Source organism: Podarcis erhardii, assembly GCF_964252035.2.
Source record: "Podarcis erhardii genome assembly, chromosome: 14".
Lineage (NCBI taxonomy): Eukaryota > Metazoa > Chordata > Lepidosauria > Squamata > Lacertidae > Podarcis > Podarcis erhardii.
The window spans coordinates 28,151,356-28,173,880 of NC_138503.1; the positions used below are offsets into that span (position 1 = coordinate 28,151,356).

Genomic DNA, 22,525 nt, shown 5'->3' on the forward strand with positions numbered 1-22,525 from the left:
CTGGGCAGCTGAATATCTTGGTATGTAGAGTGGTTTTAATTGGATTATGTACATCCTGCTTCATGGCTTTGTTAACCGATTTAATGGTTCACCACTTGCATTAAATTTAGTCAAGTCTTCTAATCATTTCCAGAGCTACAAAGTGAATCCAGAGCTCGGTTTCAGAGGCTTGAAGCAAGGCAGGGGTGGGGAGGGACAGAAAGTCAACCACTTTGAGGTTTCTCTATAATCAAGTGGCGTATAAATTTTATGAAACACACAGCAAACAAACAAATAAATGATTGTGCCCTGGGTGCACAAGGCGACTGGGCGAGGAGGGGGAGGGGGAGAGCCAAACATGTGGTCTGGTTGCGCATTACTCTAATGCTTCTGCCTTATGTGTTCTTTCTTCCAAAAAGGTGCAACGCTAGACGCAGGGACTGGTTGTTTAGTTGTTAGTTGTTTAGTTGTGTCCGACTCTTCGTGACCCCATGGACCAGAGCACGCCAGGCAGTCCTGTCTTCCACTGCCTCCCGCAGTTTGGTCAAACTCATGCTGGTAGCTTCAAGAACACTGTCCAACCATCTTGTCCTCTGTCGTCCCCTTCTCCTTGTGCCCTCAATCTTTCCCAACATCAGGGTCTTTTGCAGGGAGTCTTCTCTTCTCATGAGGTGGCCAAAGTATTGGAGCCTCAGCTTCACGATCTGTCCTTGCAGTGAGCACTTAGGGCTGATTTCCTTCAGAATGGATACATTTGATCTTCTTGCAGTCCATGGGACTCTCAAGAGTCTCCTCCAGCACCATAGTTCAAAAGCATCAATTTTTCAGCGATCAGCCTTCTTGATGGTCCAGCTCTCACTTCCATACATCACTACTGGGAAACCATAGCTTTAACTATATGGGCTTTTGTTGGCAAGGTGATGTCTCTGCTTTTTAAGATGCTGTCTAGGTTTGTCATTGCTTTTCTCCCAAGAAGCAGACGTCTTTTAATTTCGTGACTGCTGTCACCATCTGCAGTGATCATGGAGTCCAAGAAAGTCCAAGCAGTCTCTCACTGCTTCCATTTCTTCCCCTTCGATTTGCCAGGAGGTGATGGGCCCAGTGGCCCCTTCATGGATCACTGCCTTGCCGTGGTGAAGGGGCTTGAATAACTCAGAGAAGCTATGAGCTATGCCGTGCAGGGCCACCCAAGATGGACAGGTCATAGTGGAGAGTTTTGACCAAACGTGATCCACCTGGAGCAGGAACCGGCAAGCCACTCCAGTATCCTTGCCAAGAAAACTCAATGGACAAAGGAGACACAGTACCCGCCTCTATTGTTCTCCCTCGGCTTGTTCCTTCCAGAAACACGGACGTTGGGGGGATACATCTTTTCTTGGGTGCTGCAAGAGACACATTCCCAGACTGATGCACCAGACAGGCCTCCATAGGAGATGTACCGCAAGCTAAGTGGCAGAACATGTGCCTGGCATGCAGAAAGGCCCAGATTCAATTCCCGATGGCATCGCCAAGAAGGACTGGGAGAGTCTCCCTGAGAGTCACGGCCAGTCAGCACAGACAACACTAAGCCAGATGGACCAAGGACCTGACTTGTTACGTGGCAGCTCCCAGTGTTATCAAGAGAGCGCTGCTTCAGTCTGCAACAAGGGATAGAAGATAATCCAGGAAGTCTCTCTTGAGACTCCAAAAAGGCTCAAGGCATTTCAAGTGTTATAGTTAAGAACCTAAAAAGAGCCTACAGGATCAGGCATATGGCCCATCTGGTCCAGCATCATCTTCTCACAGTGGCCAACCAGATGCCTGGAGGAAACCAGCAAGCAGGATTCGAGCACAAGAGCCCTCTCCCCTCCTGTAGTTTCCAGAAACTGGTGTTCAGAAGCATTGCTTCCTCCAACTATGGCAGCAGAGCAGAGCCATCATGGCTAGTAGGTCTGTCTGAACAAAAATGTCTTTAGCAGGCATCAAAGAGTGTACAGTGAAGGCACCTGCCGGATATCAATAAACAGGGAATAAGCATAAATCACTCCATGTATGAGATAAGCCAACAAGTGCAAGGTCAGCCAAGGCAATTGCTATGTTAACGGCCCAAGCCTAACTATAGGTGATAAAGGCATGTCAGCCCATGTGTCTTGTGCTGTGTGTCAAGGTCAGTCTTGAGAAGTGAGTTCGAGTCTGTACAATGTCTTGAATTGTTGCAGCAACAGAAATACTTAATGTTCTGTATCTGCAAAGCCTACAAGCTATATGTATCAACATCCAGAACTGTGTTACTGAAGCCTTATCTTCTGCAGCAATAAACTATTTTGGACTTTAAGCTGCCTCTGTGGACAACTGCCACTACGTAAGATTCCCAACAGTTAAGGGCTTTATAATATAATAATAACACCCTGAACTTGGACGGTAGCAAATTGGCAACCAAGACAGATCTCTAAGCAGAAGTATAATATGCTGACAAGGCCCCCACTCCTGTCAGCCATACATATATTTGAAATTTTGCCTCCTCTTCTCTCTCTTATTCTCACCACTACCTCAGTCTCCTGGGTAAGAGTCATTTCTTGGTTGGTCCTCAGTATATGTGAAAGCAAGCTACATTTCCGCCTAAGCCAAGCGCAACCTTGTCAGCCTTCTGAGTCAGAGAGAGAGATCCACAGGAGCACAATAATTCCTGCTTTGGAGAAATCTGTCAGGTGGGCCATTATCCGCTCTCAGAGCTGAGAGAGGCTTCCACTCCATCTCATCCAGGAAGCAATTACCTGCTGGAGGAGGGTGGGGGTGGGGTGGGGGGTTCAGAGGCCTCCATTGTTTACCTAAATTGAATTCCAATATCTGCCTCTGGCTGCTGTGACCTGCCTTGCAGCCTTTGAAAAGAGGAGCCCATTCAGGCACAGAGCAGTGTCTCTCCCCCCCACCCCATTTCACACTCTTCCCCCACACCAAGCAGCAAAGCCCCCCAAACAGCATTCACAAGATCCATTTAAAGGACTATAATGTCCCTTCAAACACTCATGGGCTTCCCCCCAAATAATTATGGGAGATGTGGTTCATTAATGGTGCTGAGAGTTGTTAGGAGACCCCTATTCCCGCCACAGAGCTACAATTCCCAGAGTTCCCTGGGAAGGAAGGATTAATTCTCAAAGCACACAGTAGCCCTGTGAGGAGCATGTGTGTCTCCTAACAATACTCAGCACCCTTAACTACAACTCCCAGGATTTTGGGGGGAGGAAATGTTCCACAAACATGGGGATATCACTGAGAAGGGCCATTACATTCTCTCATCACTACCCTTTGGGTATCTCAAGTGTGGCACCCAGAGAATGGTCTCAGATTAAGACGATGAGATCTGGGAAAGCTCATGCAGTCCAAGATCTATAAAAACAGAGCTATTTTTCTAGAAAAAGAGGTGCTGGAACTCACTATAAATGCCTCCCTTGTTCGTTTATAATGGTAATGGTGCCCACCTGAGAGGTGCCTGTTCCAGCAAGCTCCGACTGAAAAAACAACAATGTGGCTAAGGTATGAGGGTCCTGGACCCTCTTAAGACTTCATAGGTGTAAGAACAATCTGGCAGCCAGTATAGTCAGGACATAACTGGCAACATATGTTTGGACTTTCTGGCCACCGTCGAGAATCTGGCTGCCAACAAGCACAAGCAGCTGTTTCCAAACAGTCTTCAAGGGCAGCCCAGTGTTTAACACTTTGCAGTAATCTAACGTAGACCTGACAGGCCTCTCTGTATGAAGAGGTCTCAAGGTATTTGGAGACTAGGGCAGTTGCGCCAATTGCAAGGCACCCAGAGGGGTAGCAAAGTGGGCCCCACCCACCACGAACGAACAAGGCCCATTCAAAGTGTTTCCATATGTCATCACATTCCTTTGTCTGCAATGAATGGGGAAAGCTTTGATCTGTACATTAAAGTTCCTCCGCTCCAAAATACAGTCCCCCCGCCAAAGGAGTCCTTTGCAGAGCAAAACACTGTCGCTGTTGCAAGAAGTCTATTTCCATGGGCCATTATAACCATGCAGGAAGAAGAGAGACACACAGAGAGAAAATATGCATGGAAACAAGGAATTTGTTAAGGGGCAGAGGGATTGGGGGGGGGGGGGTTGAATCTGGTGTCATAGCAAGGCTGCTTTTTGACCCAAGGGTTCATCTACCTTCATTTTTACAAGCAAACATGAGAGAAAACAAACACGTAAAATTCCAAATACTACCATTCAGTCAGAAGAACTACAGCAGAAAAACAAACAGGAAAGAGTTCCAGGTCATGTCATGTTAGCAACATCAACAGGAACAAGAAGGTAAGTAACTAAAACATCCATTATTGAGGGAGGGACTCAGATGAACAAAGGCAAAGCCCTGGCGTCCCTGTGACCTAAACTCAAGGGGATTCTTCTTGCCCTGACTCTGCATCATTGACAGCCAACATGGGACTCTATTTTGAACCACAACTTTCAGCAGATGGGGATGATGGGAGCTGCAGTCCAGCAACACCTGGAGGGACAAAGTGTTAGCCACACCTGTGCTGTCTCAATGCATTTGGGAGGCTGTTTACCAAAGAACCGGGAATCAGCTCAGAAGCGGCAGGTGTTTTGAGTCAGCAAATAAAACCCAGTTAGATAGAGCCTGTAAGATCTGCAGCACCTCCTGGAGCAAGGCAAGGCAACAGAAACACCAAACCGCCCCAGTTCAACATCACACATTGCACTACAACAGCGAAACAGAGACAGAACAGACCTCAGCGAAGCCAGGAGAAGGGCTAGCAATTGACAACCATTTTTTTTTAAGTGTGTGTGTGTGTCTCTCACACACAAAGGAGGACCAACTCCAAGATTCTTCAGGAATGTTTTGAAGCAAAGCTTCCCATATTGCATCCTGCAGGATCTGCTGAGGAGCAAATAAAAAGGTAAAGGGACCCCTGACCATTAGGTCCAGTCGTGACCGACTCTAGGGTTGCGGCATTCATCTCGCTTTATTGGCCGAGGGAGCAAATACTCTGGGCTTAATTTCATAGTCTAGTTCTAGATTTGTCAGGCATGCAAGGAAGGTCATCTTGCAAAGAATGTATATTTTTTAAAAAAACAAAATTCACAGAGGGATTTATGTAAGGAAATAATGCATTATATATATATATATATATATATATATATATATATATATATATATATATATATATGTATATATGTATATATGTATATATATATATTAGTGAATGCTTTGCACATTCCATTAATGCCCACAGTTACTCCCTGAGGGGCAAGTCCCTGTTGGCACCATTTTGCATTAAGCCAGCCAGCCCATCTACATCTCAGCAGGTTTCCCCAACTGGGCCATGTTAAATTTGGCTGTAATTCCTGCACTGCAATGGGTTGTGGGGGGGGGTGTCAAATTTTGGCCTCGCTTCCCCCACCCCTTGTGGGACAAGGCAGTGTGCAGCCAACAGATTCGTTGTCAAAGCACTCTAGAGACCCAAGTGGTATGAAAAGTTAGACCGCCCTGGTGTAGATGGTGTTGAGCTACATTGGCCTTATACACTGTATAAGGCACCTGCCTCTTACAGCTTATCTGCACATTGGAAGTGAAACAGCTCCAGGACTGGAGGGGAAGCTGAGCTTGCTCCATCAGGCCCCTTCAACTGTCATCTGGGGGCAGTCATTGCCTCAGACTGATGCCATGGGAGAGATTTGCTGGAGGCCCAGCTCTATTGGGCATCTTCTGCCCTTGAACTGCACCAGTAGGTCATTCTAGGAACAAGTGTTCAGAAATTGGAGATTTTATTTTCCTCTTCCCTCCCTGTCCCCTTCCCTTGAGTGCCATGTCTTTTTTGGATTCTAAGTTGTGCAGGCAGGGGCTGCCTTGTTTGGGTCAACTGTATGTATGCCCCTCCGGGAGCCTTTTTGGCTGAAGAGAAGGGTACAAATGCTCTGAAAGCAGTGGTTCTCAAAGGGGGCAGTATTGCCCTCCCAGGGGCAGTGGGATTAATTGGGGGGCACTAGGAGGCAAGGGGGTGGCAGAAGGTCACTAGAGGCATAAACAACTATTGGACTTTGAAAAGCTGGCATCACAGGATCATGTTCATCAATTTCATTGAATTAATTCAACTAAATAGTTTTAACTGGCTTTTGAATCAATGCACAATTGTCACTGTTTTAACCCGATTGTGTTATTGTCTTCCTTAGTGGGCTGTGCAAACTGCTATTCTGAATAATGCTTTTTATAGGGCAGGGGATGAGTTTATGGAACCGATGGTGGCCCAAAAAACGTTTTGGGAAATAAATAAAGAACAGGATCACTCTTCTGGCTGCTCAAGACCCCAGCAGCCAACAAACTGGGGGGGGAGGGGGACACATTATAATTAAAACCATGTGTGTGGGCAAGAAACAAGACAGAAGCTCTTTCTGCCCCGGCTGCTGGGAGAAATTTAAACCAGGCATTTGGTCTCCAGCCCTCTGGAGACACAGCAGCAACATGGGCCTAGCAGAGAGGCTGCTTTTAGCTCAGGGCAGCGGCAGTGTTGTTTGCAAACGCAGCCCTTCTCTGAAGCCACGGCAGGGAGGGCAGGGCTGTCTCTGTTTACGGTAAATGATAGGAATAAAGGGGTAATACACACGGTGAGAGGCAGATTGGGAACTCCACGTACCCCGATGATGGCGTTCAGCTCCGTCATCGTGACCTGCTTGGCACGCTCAACAGCCTGAGCCACTTGCTGTTGGTGCTGCGGGGAGACAGAGAGAGAGAAAGTCTTGAGGCACCCTGCATCCAAGGAAAATGCCAACAATCGAAAGGTACACCGGTTCGGCTTTACAGTGGTACCTCTATTTATGAACACGATCCGTTTCAGGGTGCCATTTGCACCCGAAAAGTCTGTAAGTAGAGTGCCACTAGTGTGCATGCACGAAGCGCGCAGATCGCGTGCGCTGGCAACGAACCCGGAAGTAAACACTTCCAGGTTTGCCACATTCGTAACCTGAACAGCCGCAACGTGAAGCAAACGTAACATGAGGTATGACTGTATTTAATTTATAGCTCAACTTTTCCTCCAAGGAGCTCAAGGTGGTGTACACAGGTCTCCCTTGTCTTATTTAATCCCCACAACAACCCTGCGAAGTAGATTAGGCTCAGAGAGGCTGGGACTGCCCTCCCCGGTCACATCCAATGAGCTTCATGGCAGAGTGCAAGGGGTGAAGATTTACCCTGGACCCTCCCAGCTCCTACTTTGACACTCCCCACCAAGGGAATTCTGGGAACTACCAAGTCTGTGGGGCACCCCAGAGAATTCTGATAGCCAATTATCAGCCTCACCCCAATGCCACGCTGCCAAGAACCCCCTGTGCAAGGAAGGCCTGGTGATTAAAGCCAGATTTGCAGAGTGGATGTGTCCCGAAGGACTCACAAAAACAGAGGGGAAGAGATGTACTCAAGAGATCAGAAGCTGCTTCTTAAGAACTTGGTCGTACATCAGTATTTCCTGTCTTCTGGTACATTTCTCTAAGGAAAGGGGACTGGGAAGTCTTTTAAGGCTAAAGGCCACAATCCCTCTTAGAAAACTCTCTGAGGGTCATATGTCAACACTGGGTGTGGCCAAGCAGTCAAACACCCTCACAGCCATTTACCGTATTTTTTGCTCTTTAAGACTCACTTTTTCCCTCCCAAAAAGTAACGGGAAATGTGTGTGCGTCTTATGGAGCGAATACAGGGTGCGCAGCTATCCCAGAAACCAGAACAGCAAGAGGGATCGCTGTGCAGCGATCCCTCTTGCTGTTCTGGCTTCTGAGATTCAGAATATTATTTTTTCTTGTTTTCCTCCTCCAAAAACTAGGTGCGTCTTATGGTCTGGTGTGTCTTATAGAGCGAAAAATACGGTAATTTTGGGGGGTTTAGAAAAAATCATTTCATCGTTTCAAACCTAATTAGGGTTAGGGCAAGAGGCTGTGACTGCCCTCCAAAGGTCACACTCAGTGAGCGTCATGGCTGAGTGGGAAGTTTGAACCCTCGTCTCCCCCAGGTTCTGGTTCTCATGTAATCCCTACAACAACCCCAAGAGGTAGGTTAGGCTGAAAGAGGCAGTGATTGGTCCAAAGTCACCCAGTGAGGTTTTTTTGGTCAATTGAAGGATTTGAACCCTGCTCTCTCCCAGATCTTACACCGACACTCTAACAGTTACACCACACTGGCTCTCAAAACTGGCTGCTAACACTGCTTTGTGGACAAGTCCCAGAGACGCAAGTCCATCCTCTGGGGAACTTGCAGGAAGCATTTATTGGCTAAGAAAGAAGTAGCTCAGGATGGTACTGAAGCAAAATGGTGGGTCAACAATTATCCCACACTTGACCAAATTAAGTGGTGATTCTTCTGTCTATCCATCGACCCATTACTGCATCAGTCCAGCCCTCCTGTCTGCAACCAGGTCTTTAAAATGAGAGGAGCATTTGGTCTCAACCCTAAAGGGCTCCTCCGCAGATTTGGCTTACTTCTCCCACAGCAAAACCCCTTGGCATCCTTACCTCTTGCGACAGAAAAGGCATGATCTGGGCTAGAATGGTGTTCAGCCTTTTAGCGATCTCAGTCTAGAAAGAAGATAGGAAAGAGAGAGAGAGAGAGAGAGAGTCAATTTACTGTCATTCAGATACCATATTACAGATGTGGGGGGGTTGGGGGGGTAAGGGGAGGAGGCACGATCCAGGGTTTAGAAGAAGCAGCTGCAACAAAAGCTTTGCAACCCCTGGAACAGCATGCCCATCCTTAGCTGAGATTCCTGCATTGCAGGGGGTTGGACTAGATGAGCCTTGGAGTCTCTTCCAACTCGACATTTAAATGATCCTATAATTAGTCAAGTTTCCAGTAACCCAAGGCCAAATGAAAAAGAGAAGTCTTTGGCTCAGCTGCCATGCAGCAACTACAGATTCCATATGCATGTTTGTAACAGCAGCAGTATGACCAATTTAAACCATACATTTAAAGCACTATGATACTATTTTAAACAGTCACGGCTTCCCCTAGAGAATGCTGGGAGCTGTAGTTTTTTAAGGGTGTCCCCCTATTCCCCTCCCAGAGTTGCCTGTGAAGAGGGACTGATTGTTAAACGACTCTGGAAACTGTAGTCCTGGGAGAGGAACAGGAATCTCCTAACACCTATCAGCAGCCTTAACTACATGATTCTTTGGGGGGAGCCAAAATTGGTATCACAGTGCTTTATGTTCCAGGCCTATTGCAGTATCCTGCAATACTGTAGTTGGGTGGGGCAGGGGGAACAGGGCACAAGCACACATCAAGTTTCTAATCCTCATGAACCCATAGGTGAGCTTGGAAGTACACAGAGAGCATCTGGTGAAACTTCAGGACTCAGACATCCTTCACTGCAAATACATGCAAAATACACAAGAGCACTTCTTTATTTCAGGAGGTATTCAAGGATACGTAGTACCGGCACCTCTTTTTTTGTTGTTAAAAAGTGTGGCACTTCCTATAACCACTTCATGGTGAGTACTGGCACCTATTTTTCTAGGGGCGGGGGGAGCAGGAAGCATTGTACAAGCGTGTCCATTTCATCCAGGATGTAGAACCCAGGTTTTCCTAGCACAGAGGAAGCCTCCGTAAAAGGAAGGGTTAATAAAAGACAAGCACTCCTGGACCAGGGCAGCTGTTAAAACAGTTCTGGGTTCCAAGGCAAACAAAATCTGATCACTGGCCAAGGAATCCACAAACAAGACTAACAATGGAGGCTGGTCAAAAGCACACATTGGAATGGGATCAAATGATCCAAAATTCCTTTTCATAAGTCAGAGCAGCTTGTTATCAATAAAGCATTTAATTTTTAAAAATGATTTAACAACTCAAGACACATCTCCTGAAAGCCAAAAGGTCCTCTGTTCTTACAAGCTGCTGATTTTCCAGTGAAGGCTATCCAAACAATATCTCTTCTCCTTTGGACAGGAAAAGCTACAGCGAGCATGATGCATGTAGCAGAAACTATTTCTCTTCTAATGGGCTTTGAAAACTGTAGAGGAAGCCTCTGATTCCTGCATTCTACTATTCTTCCACTTTCAAAGAACATCAGCTGCAGGAAACATTTATGTGCAATGTTTTAAGGCTAGTTAGTTAATACAGTGGTACCTCGGGTTACATACACTTCAGGTTACAGACTCTGCTAACCCAGAAATAGTACCTCGGGTTAAGAACTTTGCTTCAGGATGAGAACAGAAATCGTGCAGCGGCTGTGGGAGGCCCCATTAGCTAAAGTGGTGCTTCAGGTTAAGAACAGTTTCAGGTTAGGAATGGACCTCCGGAACGAATTAAGTACGTAACCAGAGGTACCACTGTAATTGCTGCTCCCAGAATCCCCCATAATATTTATATATAATATTTATATACCATTTGATTGTAGAAAACCTCCAAGTGGTTTACAAAAAGAATAAAACAACAATCTTGTTAATAAGAACAAAACACACACACCCAAATTTACAAACCAGCAATTAACTGAAAACACATCAGCATTCTGCATAAAGAATATTTTTAGCAGGTGCTGAAAAAGAGTACAGGAAAGATCCCCCTGCTTGATGTCAAGAGGCAGTGAGTTCCAAAGTGTACGGTGCTGCCACTACACTTCCAAATGTGGAATGGGTGTTATACAACACCTGTAACAGTGCCAGTTCTGAAGACTAAGGCAGTCGAGAGAGCATATATGGAGTAAGGGAGATTAGGCGGCCTGTTGGCAGGAGAATAATCCTCTCTCTTCCAGTGTCATGGCAGCAAAGGGTTAACTAACAATGGAGTGAACAGCAGATAAACAGGAGCATTCCACCGAAATTTGATCTGCCATCTCCTCCTGCCCCCAATTAAAAAGTTCAGCTAGGAAGCAGCTCTGCATCTGCAATCTCCGGAAACCCCTTTTCAAAAGCTTTTCTATTCTTTATTTCTTTGTCTTGGAGGGGGAGCTGAAATTTAAAGAGCTAAGACCATACTGCTTTTAAGAGCATCCTGGAACAGATCTCAGAACCAAATAGTAACCAACCAACCTTTCCCCACTCCCCACCCCAAGAACAGGCTATCAAAAGGAACAGCATCCTGGTTTGCCCAGAAAGAGAAGCTTTTGCCCCAGTGGCACAAACCCCATGCACACACACCCCTCACCCTACAGGGAGGCTCACGGGCAAAAGAAACAGGGGCTGCTCACTCCAGAAACCACTGCCAACAAGACACCACAGAGTCCTGTGGCCTCTGAAGACAGCCTCTGCCAACCTGGTGCCTTCTAGATGTTTTCAACTAAAAGGCAAAAGTTAAAGGACCCCTGGACAGTTAAGTCCAGTCAAAGGTGACTATGGGGTTGTGGTGCTCATCTCGCTTTCACGCTGAGGGAGCCAGCGTTTGTCCACAGACAGCTTTCCGGGTCATGTGGCCAGCATGACTAAACCACTTCTGGCACATGGAGGACCATGATGAGTGCCAGAGCACATGGAAATGCTGTTTATCTTCCCACCGAAGTGGTACCTATTTATCTACTTGCACTGGCATGCTTTCAAACTGCTAGGTTGGCAGGAGCAGGGACCGAGCAACGGGAGCTCACCCCGTCACGGGGATTCGGACTGCTGACCTTCTGATAGGCAAGCCCAAGAGGCTCAGTGGTTTAGACCACAGCACCACCTGCGCTATCAATGCCTCTTAGCCACAATGGCTATGTTCTCCCTCCACCCTTGGTCTGATCCAGCAGGTTCTTATATTCCTATGGACAACAGCACTAGGACTGATGAGAGCTGAAGTCCAAAATGTCTGGAGGGCACCAGGTTGGCAAACGCAGCCTTAAATACACAATGGTTTTATTGTGGTGGGGGATTCCACAGGTTAGAGGACATCCAACCAATCAGGGCTGGAGAAAATTGTAGGATGATTAAGACAAGACTTGCTACATCCTCTCAGCAGCCTTAGAGTCACAGAATTGTAGAATTGGAAGGGACCCTGAACACAGCAACCACACCTTGACCGCTACTCTGGCTGGAAATTCCTCATGCTAAATCTTGCTACCAAATGTATTCTCTTCACTCTGCTCCTCCCTTCAAGTCCCTCAAGGCAGCCCACAAGGATACGGAAGCCGTTTAAAATCAACAAGCAGGCCACGAAAACTCACAAAATTAAAAGTTATCATTAGAGGCAGCCTAAAAACTAAACACTGAGGTACTCTGGGGTCCCAGACAGGACGCAGATGGCCCTTTTGTCACAAAGCCTGAGTTGTAAATATTTCTGCCGTTGGCAAGGATTTCAGAAGCAAACTTTTGTTAGGTGTGTGTGTGTGTGTGTGTGTGGAAACCTCCAAGTTTTGCATTCCGAAACATGGCCTCACATCAAAGCTACACCTTCCCACTTAACATCCAATTCAATAGTCGGTTTAAAAATATTTGTTCGCTTTAGTTAAGTTTGACAAATGAAAAATTTAAAACTCGCTTGTCCCTGGTTAAGGCTGAATGAAGGCATGCCAGGAGAGAGGAGGGGGTCTTGGAAAATGCACCTTCCTCATAAATTCACCCCATTCATCACAGCATCTCAGCCCCCTCGCCCCTCCCCACCAACCAACCTTAATTCATCACCCTCCCGTTTCCACAGCAACCCTAACCCCTCATTCCCCACTAGGACATTATGCAAATAGCTCCTTTGCCTGGCCACAGCTCTCTGCAAAAATCACAATGCCTGTGCCAAGGCAGGTCGCATTCTGCTGAGTGCAGGAGCCGCCACGTTGGCTCCACAAATTAACACTGGATAAAAGCCACACTTGGGAGAGGAACGGGCAGCTGGGGGTGCCGGCAGAGACACTGTCAAGTGAGTGATGGTGAACAAAGGCAACTTCAGCCCACTTAGGAAAAACAGATTCCATCAAGTGCAGTGAGTCCAGGAGCCAGGACCAGAATTCTTACCATATGCACAAAATGCTTACGAATGCAATTTTTGGACAGGTCTGTGACACATCCCAAGAGATGGCAAGGAGGTGGCAGCAATCACTGGGCGTGATTTAGATAAAGTCAATGCCAAACAGGTGGGGTCATGACCCAATGAAAAGCAATTGAAAGCCTGTGTGGTGTTGGTGGTTATAGTGTCAGACTAGGACCCGAGAGACCAGGGTTCAAATCCCCACTTGGCCATTATGTAGTTCAGTGGGTAACCTTGGGCCAGTCACTCCGCCTAACCTACCTCACAGGGTTGTTGCGGGGACTAGGACCTGAGGAGACCAGGGTTCGAATCCCCACTTGGCCATGAAGCTCGTCCTCTTTGTGCTGGGAGATGACACTCACAGGAAAAGTAAATTTTTTAAAGAAGGAACCTCTCAAAGCTTTAGCAGTTTTCTCACCTCAAGACTGAAGAACAAACTCACTTTCTCTTCTGCCAAACATGAGGCCAAACTCACTAGGGAAGAACATTTGGGGGGACAATCACAGCACTCAAAAGCAAGACTAACTGCCTGCTGACTTAAGTCCATCTTGAAGGAACACGACCCTGAAAATCTCCCAAAGAAATGGATTCTCCCCGAGTTGTTGCCAACTGACCAGATGCCCACCAACTCCACCCCATGTCCAAATCTTCAACTCTACATCCCTGTCACCCAAGCCTATTGCCCCTTCTGCTACCTGTCATCTACACAGACTCGCCACCCTCCATATCAGAGGGCAGACAAATGTGGTGGCCGCGAGGGGCGATGGGAGCAGGAGGGCAAGACAGGCAGAGGGCACCCACTTGGTTGGCCCACAGTCCAGCAAGCTGTGCAAAGGGAAACCCAAACAGTCGAGGGGAGGGAGCGACTATGCAGAAGAGGCTGCACTGTTTGGGGTTTTTTAGAGAAAAGAAGAGCAAGAAGAGACATGCTGGAATATTCAGGACAGATAAATGGAAGTCCTTCTTCACCCAGCGCATAGCTAAACTATGGAACTTGGGGGGGGGGGCTTTAAAAGAGGGTTAGACAAGTCCATGGAGAAGGGCTATCATTGGCTACTAGGTACAATGGCTGTGCTCTGCCTTCAGAGTTAGAGAAAGCAATGCTTCTGAATAGCAGTTGCTGGAAGCCAGAGGAGGGGAGGGTGATCTTGTGCTCGAATCCTGCTTGCGGGTCTCCCAGAAGAGGCATCTGGTTGGCCACAATGAGAACAGGATGCTGGACTAGATGGGCCATTGGCCTGATCCAGCAGGCTCTCCTTATCTTCCTATTTCTGCCCAGTCAGCTCTTTAGACAACCCCACTGCCTTACCATCATTTTTTATTTGTATGCCGCTTTTCCACAGTTAAAAAAAACAACGCTCAAGGCGGCTTACAGCTTACCAAGATTTACATAATTACAAAAGTCTTAAGCAATAAACCACATCAAAAAAATACACAACCAAATGGGAAACAATTTCCACATTAATCAAAACCTTAGACGTTATTGTTATTTTATTAGATTTTTTTCCAGCTGTGGGTTGTTGTTTTTTGATACTGCATTTTCTGTTGTTGTGGTTGTTGTTGTGGTTGTTGTTTTATTTGTACCCCACCCATCTGGGTTGCCCCAGCCACACTCTGAGTGGCTGTTGTTGTTGTAACTTCCCCTGGGGACCTTAAGGTGAAGGGATGATGATGATGATGATGATGATGATGATGATGATGATGATGATTGGCATTTGGGTGCTGAACAGTGTTCATCCATTTAGTGCAAGGGTTTCTGTTTCAGAAGCAGGACTTTCCCCTCCCCTCTCACTCACCAACATTCTCCCCCACCCTTCCCAAATCTGCTCCAGAGGGTTGTGGGGGGCTCCTGAAACAGATTTAGGGGGCACACAGGAGAATCGAGCCCCCCAGGGGGTGAGCAGGGGGGTCACCAAGCACCCCTGCTGACATTTGGCTTGGCAGAGCAGGCCAGCCAGCCAAGAGGATAAATGAGTTGAGTTCCTCCCTTTCCCTTTGGAAAAAACAACAACACACACAGCCACCTATCTGCTTCTGCATACCACCCTCCAGTTTCCCAAGAAGTCTTTAAGGGCAGAGGCGGGCAGGGGAAAGGGATGGGGATGAGGCCATCCGCCCAAGTGCCTCCAGCATTTGTTGAAAGCAGAATATTGTCACTCTAAGCAGATGAAAATAAGGTCCTTGAGCCTCCAAGCGGTTCTCACTCGGGGAGACAATTAGGGGCACTTCCAGCTGTCTAGCACTCGCTCAAGTGCGCTCTTCAACCAGGCTCTCAATGGCGTGTTGAAAGCTATTTGCGGCAGCAAAGCGTTATTAGCCAGGATGGAGAGCGCCGCTGATGAGAATTAAATTCAGGGAGGAGTGTGGGCGCGCGTGGGCGCAAACGGTTATTACGGATTTGCCAATCGCACGAGGCAAACGAGGCCGATTCAGGAGATAAAAATAAGGACGCCCAGCCAGGAGATTCAACAGATATTTGGGGCGGCAGCGAGGTGGGTGGGTGGGGGTTTGTAATGTGAATCCAGGCGTCCCTGCCATTAACTAAAGGAGCTGAGCTAAATGGGAGGGGGCTCCCGCAACTCGGGGGGGGGGGTCTCAAGCACTTGGCAGATTCCTAGTATTATCTCTTAAGGAGATCACTAGCTGGAGCTGATGCAATGTTCTTGGAACCTCAAAGCAGAGAGGGCCGGGTGGGGGGTGGGGGTGTCTGATCAGCAGGTCCCACCAGGCTGAAAAGGCACTCTGGTTTGGACAAACAGGCCAAACCCTACGCCAAAGGATAAATGGACATAAATCAGGAATCACAAGACAGAGAAACCAGGAGGAGAACACTTCAGTCTCCCAGGACATTCTATACAAGATCTCAAAGCAGCTGTCATGTTACAAAAGAATTTCAGAAATAGACTGGAAAGAGAAGTTGTTGAATTACAACTTATTACCAAACTTAAAACCATGGAGACCCCTGGTCTGAATAGAGACATTGGATTCTTATCTCATTATACATGAGAAAGCTACAGGTTTACCACACCTACCAACCAATCACCCATTCCCAACACCCTTCTGAGTAGTACCCCTCCCCACCCTCTCACTATATATAAAGGTCTGGTGACTTCTGTTTCAGAGTACAGTGGTACCTTGGGTTAAGTACTTAATTTGTTCTGGAGGCCCGTTCTTAACCTGAAACTGTTCTTAACCTGAAGCACCACTTTAGCTAATGGGGCCTCCCGCTACTGCCGGGCCACTGGAGCACAATTTCTGTTCTCATCCTGAAGCAAAGTTCTTAACCTGAGGTACTATTTCTGGGTTAGCCGAGTCTGTAACCTGAAGCTTCTGTAACCTGAAGCTTCTGTAACCTGAGGTACCACTGTATCTGAAGAAGTCTGCATGCACACGAAAGCTCATACCAAGAATAAACTTAGTTGGTCTCTAAGGTGCTACTGGACAATTTAAATTATATATATATATATATATATATATGCAGGTTTTGGTGTCCTCGGGTGTCTTCCCGTGTAAAAGTTGGGGTGTCTAGGCGACGTTTCGACGAGGTCTCACTCGTCATCTTCAGACCTCGTCGAAACGTCGCCTAGACACCCCAACTTTTACACGGGAAGACACCCGAGGACACCAAAACCTGCATTCCTGTACCCGTGAAAATCTACGAAAGCAAATATATATATATATATATATATATATATATATATATATATATATATATATATTTCTACTGCATCAGGCCAACACAGCTACCTACCTGGCTTTCCTCTGCTCACCCAATTAGGCAGATACCATATTTTGACATTATTTTACCTATTTTAAAGCAAGAAGCTTAAACAGCCATTTTAACTGCTACAATGCAGCACAAAGTCAAAACTATGGCACTCACTCCCACAAGGAAGCAGGGATGGCCACCCATCTAGACAGTTTTAAAGGGTTACCAAATTGTATCGATGGCTGCTAGCTATTACGGCTATGTTGCCCGCAGCTATGCTGCTGAGTGCAGTTGCTGGAAACTGCAAGAGAGGAGAGGACTCTCATGCTCATTAGTTTGCCAGAGGCAGGAGTTCTTGCACCACACAAAGGACCACTCACAGGCAGCTTAAACCTGCTGTGAAATTTTGCTTCACGAGCATCCTTCAATTTGTCTGGATGTATCCTAAGTGGCGACAAGTTGTACTTGATGCATTTTTAGGCCTTTTGGAGAAAGGCTCAGTGGCAGCACCTGCTCTGCGGGCAGAAGGTCCCAGGTTCAAACCCCAGCAGCATCTCCAGGTAGGGTTGGGAGAGAGTCTCTGCCAAAAGCCCCCGAGAGTTTCCACTGCTACCAGTCAGTGTAGACAATGCTGAGCTAGATGGACCAGTGTTCTGACTCAGTGTCAGCTTCCCGTGCTCCTAACTTCTCCTAGTTATCCACTGCTCATCAAAGCCTCCAGACAGCCGCTCCCGCTGCAATTTCCCCAAAAGAAATCTCCTCCGTTTTTTATATACTCAAAGACAAACATCCACCAAGGAACCCTGCGCTTTGCTCTGCCATGCTAGTCTGGAGGGCACAAAACAGCATGAATCATTCAAGCGTCTACCCGATGGTGTGCAGATAAAGCTAATGCAGGTCACCTGATAAGTCTGTTAGCTCAGAACCTCCTTGCTCAGCATCCACACCACTATTAGTGGCTGGGATTTACTTGCGGGAATATCTTGGCCAGAGGAGCAGCAACTGGGGTCTTTTCATTCAGGCCTTCTATTTAACACCTCCTGGCTGGGTTTCTTCAGTGTGTGTGCACGTGCGCACACACACACATGCACACAAACACATATGGCAGCTTGTGTTAACAGCTGTTCTCATCCAGCGGCTAAATAATTTTTAAAAAAGATTGAACCCTTCTCTCTTCCCACTCAGGATTCACAAGCAGTAAAAGCCAATCAATGACTAATCCTTAAACAGAGGCCATTCAAAGGCAGCCTGCACAAAACCCGCCAATGTTTTCTCATTTGATAAAATGTATACACTGCTTGGCTGTTGTTGTTTTTTAAAAAGCTCAAAGTAAGAGAAATTAACAACAATTTAAGGCATTTGAAAAGTTAGCATAGCAATAGACTAAAAACAGGTAAGACTTGCATCCAATTTCTAAACATCTGGGTAGGCTCAGCTGAACAAAACTGTTTATAGCAGGTGCTCAAAGAGGACAGTAATGCACCTGCCTGATGTCAATAGGCATGGAGTTTCAAAGTGTAGGTGCTGCCACACTAAAATATCAAGTTCTTCTTCTTCCTGCTGTCTGAACAGTTCCACACTGGATGGATTGTGATGAAACACCACAAATCCTCCAATGCCGGCTGTGTGATGATAGCCTTACATTTTTATGTATATAGGAAGATTACCCTAGAATTCCTTGACTGTTCCCCCAGGATATCATCCCCAAATTCATGACTTGCCAGATGGAATCCTTTGGGGATGAGCAAGTACTTGTATTAGCAACAGACTAAAACACATACCCTGAATCACCATGACACTAGGAGCAGCTGAAACAAAGGAGATAGCAGTGTTGGGGCTCACTCCCACTAGGACTTGAATGGGATGTCTGAAAGCTTTCCATTTCTTATATGAATTGGGGATTGGTGAGGGGCTTTCCCCAGGCAAAGAGGAGTCCACAGGTGGTTTCCAAACCACCCTAAACCCTTTCAAAGCCATGGAAACACAGAGGAAGCAGAATTAAAATTATTCCCCAGGGGCCACTTGAAACAAGTAACTGCTTTTGAAAGAGTCATCCTACAGACTTCAAGGAGTATTTTTTTTACAAACAGTGTATAAATTTCATGAAATAAACAAATAAATCCTGCTCCAGCTAAAAGAGGTCAATCTCTCAAGCTTAAGGGTGAAAAGAGAAAAGTATTTCCCTGTTGTCTAAAGACAAATAAGATTGGCAGCAAGCGCATTTCCCTGGGGACAGTCATCCCCAAACAGGGAGGGCCACCACCAAAAAGGCCCATGCTCATGAACCTCCCGTGGAGAAGCAGGGGCACATGAATTCCAACACAACTTAGAATTAAAGGGTTCTGACATGCTCAGCAACTATACAGAATGTCTTACATTCGAGAGAAAAATACATTCTTAACGAAGACTGGGTGAGGCTTTGTTCCCAGCCATCTCTAGGCTTCTCAAGACACCCCAAACCATCTTTGCTTTCATTCTGTCTTTCCCCTGCCCCACCACACCCATTGCAGGGACCTCACCCAACTATGAACGTTGTTCCATGGGGTCCCAGATCAGGCCAGGTGAGCACATAATGGACAGTCCCGCACTTCTCTCTGCCGTCACCAGGCAGACATTTGCCTTCAAATCAAATCCCACAAAAGCCACAGTCGCCCCAAACAAGTCCCATTAGACCAGCTTTCTTCATCCTGGCCACTTTGCCCTCCAGATGTTCTGTATGAAAACTGGGAGTCGCCATTCAAAACAGCTGGAGGACCCCAGGTTGGCAAAAGCAGCATCAATGTGAGTGGATGGGCGCGAAGGCAAGGTGAGAGGAGAGCCAACTCCCTGCTACCAGCTGAGCCCAGCAAATCCTCTTCCCAACCTGCTGGAAGAGGCAAGGCGAGAAGGCAGATTAAAGGATCGGTTTTCCCTCCCCTTGCAATCAAGGCAGCTCATTTCATTTCGTTCAATAATCCTTAAAATGCCATCTCCAACCAAAAACATCACACAGACACATCGACTACAAAGCTGCCCGCCCACCCCCTCGCGCAGATATAAATCTGACATAATTACCAGCCAGGGAACCCGGCATCAAAAGGAGCCGTCCCCCAAAGCAAGACGTAGGCTGGGAGGGGTTTGCTTGCAGAGAGTGAATTATCCCCCCCCCCCCGCAAAAAAGAAGAAAAACAACAACCACCCAGCCAAATTGCCAAGTCTGAAGAGTCCCTCTCTGGCACTTTCTTCGCCTCCACAGGCCTTTCAAAGCTCGAAATCTTCAGCCGCTAATTTACGACTCTCTTAGAGGGGCGAAGATATAAAGCAACAAATGGAAATAGGCCTTTAAATCAGGTTTGAGAGCAGAGTTCTGGAGGGCAGCAGCCACACAATAAGGGGAGGGGAGACTCTCTCCACTGGGCCAGAAAGCTTTGATAGCAAAAATACCAAAGTGTCTCTCAGTACCCTGGTTCAGTTGCCTGGGACAGCCAACCGAGGTATCAAGAGACTTTTGGGTATTTTCCCCAACAGCTTCTAAACTCTCCTTATTTCTTTATTGCATTCGTTAGTTGCTCTTTTGGCCATAAGTGACCTGTAGAGAGTGAGGCACACGTTGAAGCCCAGTTTAAAAAGAAGAATACAAAAACCTAAAAAGCGCAAGATCTCTTACGTCTTGGTCAAAAAGCCCACCTGGAGTCCTGTGTCCAGTTCTGGGCAACACAGCTTTACGAAAGATCTTGGTAAGTTAGGACATGTGCAGAGGCGGGTTTGTTTAGCAGAGATATGATAGCCATTCTCAAATATCTGGAGGGAAGATGGCACAAGCTTGTTCCGGAGGGTAAGACCAGAACCAATGGATTCAAATGACAAGAAAGGAGATTCTGGCTAATCGTTAGGAAGAATTTTCTGAGGGCAAGAGCAGAGGAATTGACTCCACTGGAAGAGTGTGGACTCCTGTTGTTGGGAGGTTTTTAAACAGAGCTTGGATGGCCATCTGGCAGGGATTCCTTAGCTGTGATTCCATCACAGCCTAAGAAGAGCCACTGGGTAAGGCCAGCATCCTCTCCCTACAGCGGCCAACAAGATGGCTGAGGTTAAATCAGCAAGCAGGTTTCATGCACAATCTCCCCTCCTATGGTTTCTAGAAACTGGTGTTCAGAAGCATTGTCTGCCTCAAACTTTGATGACAGAGCGTACTCATCATGGCTGGTAGACATCAATGGCTTTCCCCTCCAAAAATTGGTCCAATTCTGTTTTAAAACCATCCAAGTTGCCTCCTGAGACTGTTTAACCACGCAGTGCATGAGGAATCAGGGAGCTGGACTAAATGACTCGGGGGTCCCTTCCAAGGCTACAATCCTATGGTTCTATGGTCCGCTGTTAAGCTCCAGCTCTTCCCCTCCAAGGCATCACAACTAATCAGGCCTGATCTCAATAACTTCATTCCTTGAAGTTTTGCTATCATGCGCCCAGGCCCTAGGCTCCTTAAGGTTTTAAGCTTATCAAGGAAGCAAATCGCATTCCCAAACAGCTCAGCTTGTTCTGCCCTTGGGGGGGGGAGAAGGGGGGGGCGGGGAGCCATTAGAGTAAGACAGAAGTTGCCTCTTTGCCAGACAAACAGGTGGGGCTGCAATAGTCATTAGATGCTATCGCCTGGAAGAGGAGTTTAACTCTTTGCAAGCCAGTCACTCTCGGGAAATGGTGGCAGTTCAGCCGAATTTGACTATGGGGTCTGAACTTTTGTCACAGACAGCTTTTCCGGGTCATGTGGCTACCGAGAAAAGGGGTAGGCGATCTGGCAGAGCTGTAGGGGGTTGGGAAAGGATTCCAAATTCCCAGTGGTCCAAGTTTTTTGGGGGTTGGGAGGGGGGCTCTTCTACAGCACCCTTTGCCAACCCCGTACCCTCCAGTTGTTTTGGCCAACAACTCCATGCTGGCTGGGGATGATAAGAATGGTTGTCCTAAAACATCTGGACAGCACCAAATTGGAGAAGGTTGTCTTACAAGCACTGACCAAATTACTTGTTTCCTGCTGCTCCAGAGGGTAGGATCTGAACCAATGGATTCAAATGACAAGAAAGATTTCAAGTCAACATTAGGAACAACTTTCTGAAAGCAAAAGCTGTTCAACAGCGGAACAGACTCCCTCAGAAGGAGGTGGACTCTCAGTCATGTGAGGTTTTCCACAGGGGTTGGGTGATCATCTGTTAGAGAATCTTGTATTGCAGGGGATGAGACTAGATGACCTGCAGGGTCCCTTCCAATTCTAGGATTCCATGACCACTTTCACAGTCTCATCTGCCTTCTATCCATCCCTATGTATGCACCACAGTCTACTCCCTTTTGACTCTGCCCCTTCTTTAAAGAAGCAGGCATTCGGTGAGATTATGTAACAAAAAAGTGCGCCCTTGAACACATACAAAGCACATTTCTATCAACACTCATTTATTTAGAGGAATACTAATACACTGCCCTTCATATTATCATCATAGGTCTGTGTACACATATGAAACAAGGACCAACCTATTAACTCTACCAAATTAAACTTACAACAACAGAAAATCAACTTCCATAACCCAATCTTTCTGAGGGCACCATCCAAACACCCCGCTGGACAATGTTCTACGAGATAATTACAACTTTCAGTAAGACCTGGGTGCTTGACAACTTCATTAAGCATCAACTTCATTAAAACAACAAAAGTGACTTTAAACACAAAATGCTCCAGGTTTCTGCTAATTACTTTGCTGCTTTTTTTAAAAAAAACTCTGCTATCCTGGAATAAAATTTGAGCAACGCGCAGTGAGGTTTCCAAAAAAAGAGATGAGTAAGTAGGTTATTGAACTCTTTGGTTTCTACCCATCCGGGTACACCTATAGCCAGGCTACAGTTTTTATTTATTTTAAATGAATTTTTAAAAAAGAAATAAATCAAAACTACAGTAGCTAT

At 46.7% G+C, this 22,525-nt stretch overlaps 1 protein-coding gene across 8 annotated transcripts in view; it reads right to left on the minus strand.

Moving 5' to 3' along the window:
- Positions 1–22,525, minus strand: part of TLE3 (TLE family member 3, transcriptional corepressor) — a 51,651-nt gene that overhangs the window by 22,767 nt on the left and 6,359 nt on the right. For 4 of the 8 annotated variants that reach the window (XM_081838881.1, XM_081838877.1, XM_081838878.1 and 1 more), the window contains exons 5-6: positions 8,481–8,543; positions 6,587–6,691 (exon numbers count right to left, since the gene is read on the minus strand). In XM_081838881.1, the coding sequence (XP_081695007.1) occupies positions 6,587–6,691; positions 8,481–8,543 (168 nt within the window). The remainder of the gene's footprint in view (positions 1–6,586; positions 6,692–8,480; positions 8,544–22,525) is intronic. The other 4 variants (XM_081838883.1, XM_081838880.1, XM_081838882.1 and 1 more) reach the window with 1 other exon arrangement.